The following is a 12598-nucleotide window of genomic DNA, read 5'->3' on the forward strand; positions in this document are numbered from 1 at the left end:
TTAACTTACTCAATATACACAAATAATAACAGCAATAATCTACTCTTGTTTATTGTTAGTCATAGCCGTGTTACCGATTTCCATTAAGGCTCAAGAAACAATAATTCTTGTTATCACGTGTACTTTGTGTGTTGTAAACATAGCTTATCATCGTGATAAGCAGCCGATTCTACGTCTATTGATTTTGATAATGATGCTAAATGTGTTCAGTTAAGTCAACGTTGTGAGCGCACAAATGCTTCAATTCAAAGTGTACTTCGCCACAAGACACGATTATTAGGCGAATGTTTGGTACCTGCTGCGAATCTTGTCTCCTTTCAACCGAACGATTTCTCGAATCTGGTACTTAAGGAATAAATTAATTGTCGTTACACTTCCCGTAGCGGTGTCGTACCAATTTCAGCTTATTGAGATTAATTTTTGAACACATGGTGCACATGCGTTTCCTTTATGTATTGTTCCCTCAGATATCAGATTTGTCCTGAGCACACCTCTGTTGCGTTCAATGTTGACTTTATATTGTCTTGGACTCTTGAGGCTATAATGAGTCGCATTTATGCAAAGATTCTAGGCATACAACCCTCAATTCGATAGTAAGCAGGTCGGGAAAGAAATATCGATCACTATTCTTCTGTTTTTCTGCCTGTGAATTGCGCATTTGCAACATTAAATTTTAGCATAAACTGGCTTATGTGTCATGCCACTGAACACCATATACAAAAATAAAATTCGTCCTCAGTGCACACTCCAACGAGCGTCTTTTTCTGCGCGACTTCGTCAATTGCGTGTCGGGGTCGAGTGGCGGACGTCTTGCGCAATGGCTGCAGCCGGGGAGCCGCGCAGAACCCTCTCTTTGCCGAGTCATATGTGCGCGGGAGGATCTGCGTCAAGGCTGGCCTACGGCGGTCACTGTTTTGACCAGGGATCAATACGGAGAAGCCGTATTCGTTCCCAATATGAAAGTAGGTATAAAGGATTTTAATCCATTGGGGTTGATGTCCTCTCCTCTCTTATGTAATGTCAAGTTACCTCGTGATCCTTCAAGAATTTGTACTAAATAATTCGTTTGGTTTCAAGGTTGAAGTCCGGGCGATACCCATAGAGAAAAGCGATTTGGGGCAGGATGATGGAGGGCGCAAAATGCGCAGAGTTAGCCAACCCGATCCATTAGTTTTCGGGGGGTTGCCACCCCCACCTTTGCATCACCCCTATGAACCCACCGTGAGGGACAAAATGCGCTTTAATTCGATTACTGTAATGAAACCCTTTCAGAATTATTCCTTCGAAGAGATCAGGCAATAACGGTCTTCTCAATTATAAATGTACGTATTATTTGAATATTTTCGCAGGTACACGTCTCCCCCAACAAAGAGATCGAGCGAAACCATGCTGGTACGTCCTAATATGGATGGTTCGTATAGCGCCACCTGGACTCCCACCGCAGTGGGCTGCTACTCCATCGCAGTTACCATCGACGGTTACGAAATGGAGGAAACCTTCAAAGTGGAGGTGAAGGAGCCGCCTCAAGGCATGATCCCCCCAAATCAAAACACCAGCAAAAAGTCGAGTCACCAGCCCAGTAAAGTCCGCAAATTTGTCGCCAAGAATTCAGCGGGTTTGCGGGTGCGAGCGCATCCATCGCTCCAGAGCGAACAGATCGGAGTGGTGCACGTGAACGGCACCATAGTCTTCATTGATGAGATCCATAATGACGATGGGGTGTGGCTGAGACTGTCGGCAGACACCATACGTCAGTATTGTAACCCTCATGTAATAGAAGCCTGGTGTTTGCAGTATAATCAGCATTTGGGAAAGACACTGCTTCTGCCGGTAGAGGAGCCCAAGAGCATTCTAGAGCAGGTGATCACGGATACTATAATGAGGAAGTTGCCCGAGATCCAGAACAAGTCTAGGAGCTCTCAGGTTAGCTACAAGGTGATCAAGTGTGGCGCTTCTGGTCATAATGTCAGGAGTCGGCCAAGTTTGAAAGCTCCTCCGGTAGGGATGCTAGTGCTGGGAAATCGTATTGGGGTCAGTGAATATGTGGTTAATTCCGAAGGTTTGTTTCGCTGATCGAATCGAAAGTATTCGCATGGAATCTGCAGATTTTACACGATGAAGGGTTGCTTTGCAGGCTGCTGGGTTCTCTTGGACAACGCCACAAAAGAAAAATACTGCTTCAACATGGACGGAGAGGCTTGGTCATTGGCCATTGGAATCAACAATGTTCTATATTTGGACAACGTTAATGAGGCGGACGACCCGAAAGTCGAAAGTCCTAAACGCGGCTTTCAATTCCAGTATCCAAAACCCAGTACCGAATTTACGTTTTCCAACAGAAGTAGTTCGTCTACAATCAAACCTGAAGATTTACCCTCTTCAAATCCTTTTGTTTTCGGTGAGAATTCAAGCGGGGACCCTCCGAGGCTCCCAAAAAGAGAGAAAAGGGCGAAGTTCAGGCCCAAGTTGCATAGAAGTGATGGACAAGCGTGAGTTAATACTGATGTGTTTTTCTTGCCTGAGAAAGTGGTTATTTTTTATAGCAGTAATGAAGGGTTTTTGGACGAATTCCCTCGGCAGGATTCTGGCTCTAATGGAAATGGAATCACTCCTCCCGACACCCCAAAGAGAAGCCAAAGCCCCCGGCAAGGCTCTTTCTCTCCGAAACCTTTGAGTCGGAGTTCCAGCCCTATAGCTCTACCCAGTAAATTTAATTCTGTTAATTAATTTAATAAATAACTTATTTGGTTACTTTCAGATCGCGTTCTTTTAGCGGATTCAAACACCAGTGCCATTCACGGCTCCTCTAAAAGCCCAGGGATTTCTCAACTGGGTAAATTTTGATGCAGTTTTTGTGAGTTTTTCGCACAATTGAATTTTAGCTTCAGCTGCAGGGCCGGAGGGATCTCGCCGAGGTTCCAACCAATCGGACACCAGCAGTCTCACAAGGGATTTATCGCAATCGCCTAGTCAACTTAGGGGCACCACGCCTAGCCCCAGTGGCAGCTGTGTGCAAATCAGTCCTCAGAAGAAAGATTATTCGGAAAGTTTTTTTATATCACATTTTTTATTTAATTAATTATCGATCTAAATAGGACACAGATCCTCCACCAAGGAAACTGACCCAAACGGGCACTCAGACATCCCCGGAAAACGCTGTGAATCCCCCAGTGCGCAATCACTTTTCCATTGGTTCCGTTCACAGAGAGGAAAAACTATCCCCAAAAATGATGCGGAAAGATCGGTCCTCGTCTAAAACCCGCACTAAAAGGGCCATGTCCCCAGCAAATATGCCTCAACTGCCCAAAGCCAATTACCAATCCACTGAACCGGTAAAGCAGGCCATGAGTCCTTCGGTGGCTGAAGCTTTAAGGGCGGTTTTCGCCGCATTTTTGTGGCATGAAGTGAGCTTCTTGCTGATTTTAAAGCGGTGTTTATAGTGGTTTTTGTACAATAGGGAATTGTGCATGATGCCATGGCTTGCGCCTCGTTTCTTAAGTTTCACCCCACGCTACCAAAGCAGGGTGCTCAAGTGGTCACGAGGCACGATACGCTGTCGACGGATAGGAGGCGCAGGGAGCTCACTAAGGAAGAGCGGGCCAGGCAGAGACATTCTGTTGAAGTATACATTTTTAAAACTTTAAAATAAAGTATTTCGTTGTTTTGTTTTATAGGTCAGCAATGCCGGTAATTACCTACACATCCAGCCTTCGACTCTAGAATCTTTAACGCGTTCCGCAGCCAACGCCAACGCCAATCGCAACAGATCTAGAAAAATCACTGACGGCACCATTAACGAAGAGTCTGGGGAACATGGATATACCTATCAAACTGTATCTGTACTGCCACCTGCCTTGAAAAGTCTGGTGTTTCTGTGGGAGGAACTCACAACCAGTTGCTTGCAGAACATGAACGAGCAGGCAATTATTCTTTTATTTATGAAGTTTAAAATACTTTAGGTATGTTTGTCTCAGATGTCTCCGAAGAATAAGTCCAAGAAGCAAGAGAAGATGGACGCTAAAGAGAAGAATAATACGATCGAGAAGGAGAGTAAGAAGAGCAAGAAGAAGAAGGTACCACCCAGGAATTATCTAGAGGATATTGGGCTTTGCTCCTATTTACATTCGAGCAACGGTGACACTTTGTGTGAGCTTTGCGGAGATAGTTTCCCGCATCCAGTTACTTACCATATGCACCAGGAGCACCCTGGTTGTGGTCAGCACGCCGGGGGGAAAGGCTACAATTCAGGAGGGAATTACTGCTTGGGATGGGCGGGGAATTGCGGTGATGGCGGAGTTCGTAAGTTAGAAGCTAACTAAAGAACGATAAATTAGTCAGCTGCAGCATTTAATATCTCCAAGATGGTAAAGATGGTAAGATGCTAAATGCTAAATAAAAATGCTTCTGAAAGTTTAATCCGACATACATTGACACCTAGAAATTCCCATAAAATATTTGTATTGGATCCACCAAATTGTCAAAAAATGTTATAGGATAGCATTGAAATCAATTTTATCATTCCGGATATATTAAATTCTATCGTTAACGGTGCGTCTTCAGTGATAATTTTGATAATTTTAGCTGGCAGCTCCTGGTATTTGCTATGCGAACAATGCCGCGAAAAATACACGAAGAGCTGCAGAGGCAACAAACCTACCTCTTCCAAAGCGAAGGCGGTGGTGCATAGAAAACCTTCTAAAGCGCCGTCCACCATTTCATCAGGAGAACCGCATGTTGTGATGAAGAACAATGCCATGTTCTTATTGGATTTGGCAAATTCCGCGGATAGCCAGCGAAGGGCCTCAAATGCCATGCCCTCAGTCTCTGAAAACGTCACTCCGCCGGATTGTACAGGGCCCTTCGGCCCTTTGCCGCCCTTCCAGTGCTTCCAGACGCTAGGCGGAGCTAATTTGTTTGATGAATCTGATTTGTACAATGAAGTTTTGCATGGATTCTACAATAATAGTCCGCGACAGGCTCCTTCTACATCCACGCAGAGAGTGAGAGTTTAAACTTGTTTTTGTAAATGGAATAATTTAAATTTTTGTAGCCCTTATCCGAAGTATCATTATCCGAAAGCGAGTCGGATGTGATCAGAGGCACGAGATTTCATCGATCAGTTTCGATGGGGACCAATGGAATTCCATGGGCCAAAGCAGGATTTGATGGGAGGGTGATAATGATGCGGAGAAGGAATAATAGTGGCAGCGAAATGGCCGGAGGTGGAACTGTTGTTTTTAACCCACCATTTTCGGGTACATATTTTCGATTATAGAGGGCGGTTCTTCGCTGCTATGCAACCCTTCTCCGGCCTTACAAAGACTGCTTCCCAAAGAAGAACTAACCTCAGTTTTGAGAAATGACGCGGAACCTCGTGAAAGTCTCAACTTGGCGCAGCGACCAGTTTTGCAATTTGTGGTGCAGCATCATGACCTGGACTCGCTGCGGATTTGCATGAAGCAGGCTCTTAGGTCCTTTTCCGTCTTTATTATAGTCAAATTAAATAATTTTCTTAATTTACAGGAAGGCCATGTGTCGCGTTTACGCTATGCAGGCGTTGAATTGGTTGCTGCGCTCTGTGACTCAGCCTCTATGCCTTCACGACCTACTGTGGTGGTTTGTAACGTCACTTACCCCTATTGAAATTGAGGCAGAGTCCGAAGAGGACAACAGGCCTCCAAAGAAGCCCGAAGAGGCGAGTACTATCCACTTTATATCATATATATTTTTTATTTATTTATTTTTATTTGTTTAGTTTTTATTTAAAGGTAGTTGCTAGTTATTCTTCAAAAAGGCTGCTCGGAAGGTATTTATTAAATGGTTAAATCGATGAGAGTAGTTTTATGATATGACTATTTATTTGATTTAGGACTTGAACGTGTGCGAGCACCCTTTGTCTGACATTACTATAGCGGGGGATTCCGTTCACCCCCTGCCGGCTACTTTCCATGCGCTTTTGCAGACCATTGCCCACATCATGGTGCTGCTACCTATGGGGTCGCCCTTACAGCAGATCGCTGTGCGTTGCTGGGGTTTGAGATTCGCTTCTGCAGACCACAGCTTTCTGCATCGTTCCCAAGTATTCAGTAATATTAGCAAAATTTTGTCGAGGAGTGAAGAATTGGATGACTTTACCGTAAGTAGTGTGTTATTTGAAAATAGGACATATAGTGCAACACCTATTTTAAGCAAATAAATTAATTTCAGGTTTCGATGCACGAAAGTGCTTTCAACCAACCCACGGCCAGTGTGGAGTGCCTCAAAGATTTGTCACAATCTGTGGAAATTCGCGCCTCTAGTCGACAGGCCATGATCGCGAGTCTCACAGATGGGTCTACTGAAACATTCTGGGAAAGTGGCGACGAGGACCGAAACAAAACAAAGAGCATTACGGTCATATGCGCCCATGGGCATCATCCGGTTTTAGTGTGTGTGCATGTGGATAATTGCAGGGATTTGGGGGTAAGCTCCACGATTGTTCCCGCTAAAGTAAAAGTTATACATCACATTTTAGAACAAAATATCGACAATCGCATTCTTTTCCGGACAAAATACTGACGAACTATTGAAACTGCGCACCGTGGAAGTGGAAACAAGGCTGCTGGGTGGATGGGTCAGTTGCCCCATTACAGGTTAGAATTGCTTCCAAAATTGGTGGGTTGATAAATTGTGAAATTGCTATTCAGAGGTATGCGACAACGTCATTAAGTTAGAGCTGAAAGGGCCAGACAATTCAGTGCGTTTGCGCCAAATCCGGATTTTGGGTAAAGTGGAGGGGGAATGTCTTAAAGTGGGCAAACTTTACAGTGCCGCCACCATCCATCAGAGAAACTGTGAGGCCGAGACATTGAGGGTGTTCCGCTTGATTACTGGTAATACTCACATTGGATTTAATGCGGCTTTTTTATACCTTATTAACTCAAAAAACAGCTCAGGTTTTTGGAAAACTGCTACAAGGCGAGGAGTGTGCCAGCAAAGCGTTAATTGGGGATAACAGTTCTCCCAGCGAAATCGGAGATCCTTTGGAGGAAAGTAACGATTTGAGGGAACATATGGTGGGAATTTTATTCAGCAGAAGTAAACTCACTCACCTCCAAAAACAGGTTTTCTCTCTCATTTTTGCTAAAAAAAAATGTTTCACCAATAGCAATTTTCTAGGTGATTGTGCACATAGTTCAAGCCATCCGCAAGGAGACCGAGCGAGTCAAAGACGAGTGGGAGTGCAACCTCTGCACCTCCTCTACTGTGTCATCACACAGCAGCTCAGAAATTGCCCATAATTCGGACACATACTGCTTTGAGATGCTCTCTATGGTGCTGGCTTTGTCTGGCAGCGCTGTAGGCAGAGCCTATTTGTCTCATCAAGGTGGATTGCTGGGAGATTTACTCACATTGCTACACACAGGAAGTGCCCGCGTGCAGCGACAAGTCACTTCACTGTTGCGGCGAATGCTGCCGGAAATAACTCCGGAATTTTTCGCAAAAATAGTCGGAGTTTCCGAGCTACCCCCGAAAGACTTCAATTTCGTATCTGTGGTCAATAAGGACGTCAATAATTTCAAGTTCGACATCAACAGGTTGATTATTTAAAAATAGGGTTAATATTTTAATAGTTTCCGTATTTCAGAACGGGTATTTTGGATATTTTCCTCAGCGTTATTGCTAAAAATTTGACGGTGCAAGTGAAGATGCGCAGCAAAAGCGGCAACGGCGCCGCCTCCAAAGAGGTCAGTACTGTGACTATTACTTCCTCTATTCAGGTCGCCGATGACGTAGGTCAGAGATGGTGGCTGAGGGGAACCTCAAATAGGAAGATGGCGGAGGTTATGGTGCAACTTATTACTGACATGAGTGGGGTAAGTAATTCGTAAGTTGCTAAAACTAAACAATGTCCTCTCAAATGTCCAATTATTTTTCCAATTTACATATTTTGCCTAAAGTTTTCTCAATTGTATGCCCGCTAATTCCAGGGAAAAATGTCGGAAATATGGGCCAACATCACTAAAGGAGCCATTGCGGAGAACATCCTTAATTTGACCTGCCTGACGGATGAGCAGAGAACACCTTCTTTGTGTCTTAAAACCCCCACTTTGTGGCTGGCTCTAGCATCTTTATGCGTCCTAGACAAGGACCACGTGGAGCGCCTTTCTTCGGGTCAGTGGAGCCAAGCAGAGGGCAATCCAATGCCGCCTAGACCCATGTGCAGCAATCACGACGATGGGGAGACGACAGCGGTCATTCAGTGCAATATTTGTGGCAATCTATGCGCCGATTGCGACCGTTTTTTGCATTTGCACAGAAAGACGAGGGCTCACTTACGACAGGTGATTGTCACCACAAATTTTATTCATTTGGAAATCGTTTCACCTTTAGAATGTCGGGAATATTTGTCTACATAATAATGGAAGTATACAGGGTGTTATTAAATCATTACATGAGTTTAGATCAAATTTAATTTAGAATTTGGTCACGATGGAAAAGTGATTAAGAATTTGCTATACGATTGATGCGGTGATTTGCTTTCACCAATTTTCAAAAAAACATCTTTGAAAGAATATGGAAATTTCCATCGATACGTCTTGGGTCATTTTTCAAAAGAATGGATTGCGTTATGTCATTAATGTTTTATTTCACCTGTTAATATACTATGTATAAGTTTAACACATTTGATTATAAGTATATTTTCCAGGTGTGCAAAGAGGAAGAGGAAGCTATCAAAGTAGAGCTTCACGAGGGTTGCGGCCGCACTAAATTGTTTTGGCTTCTAGGTACGAAACTTTCGTTTATTTTATTCAATTTCCAGTTGCATTTGTAATTTATTTTAGCATTGGCCGATTCTCGGACGCTAAAAGCCCTGGTCGAGTACCGGGAAGGAGGGGCCCGCAGCCGGGCAGCAGGGGTGACCGGTATTTGTCGTTTTTGCGGCACTACTGGCAACTCGGGTCTCTTGGCTATTGGCAATGTGTGCGCAGACTCCGAGTGTCAAGTCAGTTGATGTTTTCGTAGAATTAAAACCATCTTAGCAGTGTTTTGTTCTTAGGAATACGGAAAAACTGCCTGCATGAAGTTGCTGAATTGCGGGCACATGTGTGGAGGTGCGTCCGGCGAAACACAGTGCCTGCCCTGTCTGCACGGGTGTTCCAATGATTCCTCTTTGAGGCAGGACTCCGATGATATGTGCATGATTTGTTTCACCGAAGCGTTATCTTGCGCTCCTGCCATTCAGGTAAGTCATTGCATTTGAAGTGGTGATGTGACGTTTTAGAGTAAGTATGAGTACATCTCAAGTGTTTATTGTTTTCGTCTTTGTCTAAGCGATATATTTCCAACTGCTCGGAGATAAGGGGATTTCTCAAGAGTTTGAGAAATGAATTAGGAAAAACCGGAAAAAAAACTGAAATTGAACCCATCGATCCCTTTAATATGGGGCGAGATCCGGGGGCACGTACCTCCAGCCACAATCGATCTTCTTCATGTCGTTACAAATCTGTAGTTCGATATAATAATACAGACCAACGGAGCAGTGCATTAGGTACGCCAATCCGTTGGAACATTGAAAGTAGGCAGAACAGCCCTCAACATCGGCGGAGTGATTTGCGAGTTGCCGTCGCTCAAGTTGTTGGGGCATACTGCAGAGAAAATACTGTATAGTTACAAACTTTCGTAGATGGAACCAAAAAAACTAAATGACTACGTCGTTCCTAGTTACTATCACAATAATAGCACCCGTATTGGTCCAACTGGAAGTCACGTGGTTGACTTGGATAATTACAAAACTGCGGCTGTGAAGAAATTTTATTTATTTAGAAGAAAAATAGATTCTACTACGACACAAAAAAGGTGGTTTAGGTGAAAAAACCGGGAAACGTTGATATATAGGTGTTGTTTGTGTTGGACAATAATCACAGAATGCCCCTTTTTTTTCAATATTTTAGTCGAATAATACGAACCCTAATTTCTTACCTGGAGCCTCGGCGGAGGCTGCATTAAGGATGGCAGCAATGCTGACTATGAAGAAACTATTTTTGAACATGTTGATTTTTTCGAAGTCAAATGTCTAATTGTGAGCGATGTGTTATCCACAAAGGTGGAAATCTTATATGCGGAAGCGGGCGTAGGAGTATGCCGTGTGTCTCTTAGAATTGTAAGCTAATGGTTCATGTAATTGATAATCTGTCAAGTGGTCTTCATGAATTAGTGGAATTTTATCTTCATCTCAAGACGTTGTCAAGTCTTAGTTTTTTTCAGAAGGACTCAACGCCGCGTTTTAGTAAATCATGCGGTGGCGTTTTTCAGTTTCATACGATTCCGGTGAATACCACAGATATGTGATATATATCACACTGAAAAACATTTTGTTAAAAATGCCATTATGTCATATATGCTCTCTGAAATGACTCTTTTCTCTACTTGACTCATGATGTAAGTCCTAGTGCCGCTATGGAGAAAATACGGTTTTACCTACAAATATAGTAATAATTAAATTTTTATTTCCAGGGGGGTTAAGAGGTTTGTTTATTTGTGTATATTTATTCCTAAAGCGGAAATGACACTTCTCACTACTGTGCTAAAGTAATGAGGTGATCTGCTGAGAACTAAAAAAAACAAACCACTTCACTTAGTTAAGTGACTTTGGGATTACTCCAATGCGCTTTGATTTGCGCCCAATATGCATAAGTCGATTAGAAAATATCGTATTTATCATAAAGATTATGGATTAATCTCAATGATCCCCTGGCTATATAAACCTTACTATCTGTAGACTTTACCAGTGTCTTTTCTGGGTCCTAACACCAAGTGAAAAAATGACTAAATTCTTGCTGGTTTTAACGGTCTTTACCGCCATTTTCCTGGCGTTTTCCAACGCCGACATCCCAGGTGAGTTTATTGGCGTTCTTTTGTAAGGGTTTATGACAGTGGCGTCGGTTCGCAGAATGCCAGACCCACGATGATGACCCTGACACCGAGGCGGAGCTCCTTCCCGATCCTGACAACTGTGCTTGTTTTTATAAATGCTCCCGTGGTATACCTTTCCGTATGGACTGTCCTGCAGGGCTTTACTACAACGTCGATTTGAAAGTGTGTGACTATCCCTGGGACGTCAACTGTGGATCTAGGCCTGAACCCAAGCCATGAGCACAATTTCCTTCAATTAAACTCAATGTTCAATCAATGAATAAATTTGAATATCTATAAATTGTACGATTTTTTAATCTTTATGTGAATGGAGAAGATTTACTTTTCCTTAATTCCTATCAAGTAAAAGGATAATGTCCAAGAAAATGATGGAATTTTCACAGCGGATTGATCAGTTTCGTGACTTCTTCTGAAATTATCTTCCAGGTGGAATCGCAAGTAAAATTGATCTACTGCCCTCATATGGGGAGAACGTTACTTTACCACCTGATAGAATTTTCGTTTTGAAAGCTTTGGGTTCTATAAATAAGTATCTTTCCAAAGACATCTAGTATGTATTAAATACAGGGTGAGTCGGGAGGATCGTGCCAAACTTCAGGAGCGTGTTGTACATGAAAAATAAATGTAAAAAAACTTAAATGTTGTTATCCGATTTTCGTTTGTTTACAAGTTATAGCGTAAATAAAATTAAAATATAAAGGTTAAGCAACATTGAGATGAAACGTTTCCTGGACGTTGGATTGGTCGTGGTGGCCCTATTAGTTGGTCTCCAAGGTTTCCAGACCTCATACCACTAGACTATTGTTTGTGGGGTTGGTTTAAAACTGAAGTGTACAAAGTAAAAGTGGACACTCAAGATGCACTAATTCAACGCATTAGAAATGCTGCAGCTGCTATTGAAGAAAGACATGAAACAATCAGGAGCACGACGAATGCTCTTCATAGACGAAGCCGAAAATGTTTAGAGGTTAATGGCAATATTTTTGAACATTTACTATGATATTCAAACGTTAATTTATGGAATTTCTTATGAAATTAATTTTTTTTTTTATTTTATGTTTTATTTTTATTTACGCTATAACTTGTAAACAAACGAAAATCGGATAACAACATTTTAGTTTTTTTTAATTTATTTTTCATGTACAACACGCTCCTGAAGTTTGGCACGATCCTCCCGACTCACTCCGTTATAACGAAAATACTCAGAATTTCAAGTATTAACGGTAAAGTTTGGTCGCAAATTTCAAAAAGCTTGCGCAACAAACTTAGTTATTTTATGACTCGACATGATATCTGTTAAGATATTATTGGATGTGCTAGTCTCGGGTTGTTTATTCCTAAAGGGCACTCTTAATTTATGTTTACATCACCGTCGGTAGCCCGACATTTTTACTTATAACAACCATGTACTTTACCCACACTGCCTTTTGCATGTTCATTGGGACTATTTCGATCTGTAAATAGTCATTTCCAATGTTATTTTATTGTGTTCTCATACGTCCTATATTACCGATTTCGCCAAACTTTTCTGTAAAATTAAACCAGCTTCTATTTCTATGTCATATCCCATTAAATTTGTCAGCACTTCAACAATTTTTGGCTCTAAGGGTTAATTTATTATGCTGCTGCTAACTTTATCGACAGCTAACTTCCATAGAAACAATTAGATTGAAGCACATTT

General features: G+C 42.3%; 1 protein-coding gene and 1 long non-coding RNA gene across 2 annotated transcripts in view; both read left to right on the forward strand.

Annotated features, from left to right (window-relative positions):
- Nucleotides 1-12598, forward strand: part of hiw (highwire) — a 41254-nt gene that overhangs the window by 24810 nt on the left and 3846 nt on the right. The window contains 25 exon segments of the mRNA XM_066282745.1: nt 740-962; nt 1078-1295; nt 1350-2059; nt 2135-2489; nt 2544-2704; nt 2759-2833; nt 2883-3042; nt 3095-3404; nt 3458-3622; nt 3675-4299; nt 4582-5000; nt 5051-5222; nt 5276-5471; nt 5524-5695; nt 5870-6136; nt 6208-6462; nt 6515-6632; nt 6687-6872; nt 6931-7103; nt 7159-7577; nt 7628-7856; nt 7971-8324; nt 8690-8768; nt 8826-8986; nt 9041-9226. Coding sequence (XP_066138842.1) covers nt 740-962; nt 1078-1295; nt 1350-2059; nt 2135-2489; nt 2544-2704; nt 2759-2833; nt 2883-3042; nt 3095-3404; nt 3458-3622; nt 3675-4299; nt 4582-5000; nt 5051-5222; nt 5276-5471; nt 5524-5695; nt 5870-6136; nt 6208-6462; nt 6515-6632; nt 6687-6872; nt 6931-7103; nt 7159-7577; nt 7628-7856; nt 7971-8324; nt 8690-8768; nt 8826-8986; nt 9041-9226 — 6388 coding nt within the window.
- Nucleotides 9779-10878, forward strand: LOC136339485 (uncharacterized). Its single transcript, XR_010732146.1, has 2 exons — nt 9779-9879; nt 9936-10878. It is a non-coding gene; the product is annotated as an uncharacterized lncRNA (long non-coding RNA).

Source organism: Euwallacea fornicatus, chromosome 5, assembly GCF_040115645.1.
Source record: "Euwallacea fornicatus isolate EFF26 chromosome 5, ASM4011564v1, whole genome shotgun sequence".
NCBI classification, from domain to species: domain Eukaryota; kingdom Metazoa; phylum Arthropoda; class Insecta; order Coleoptera; family Curculionidae; genus Euwallacea; species Euwallacea fornicatus.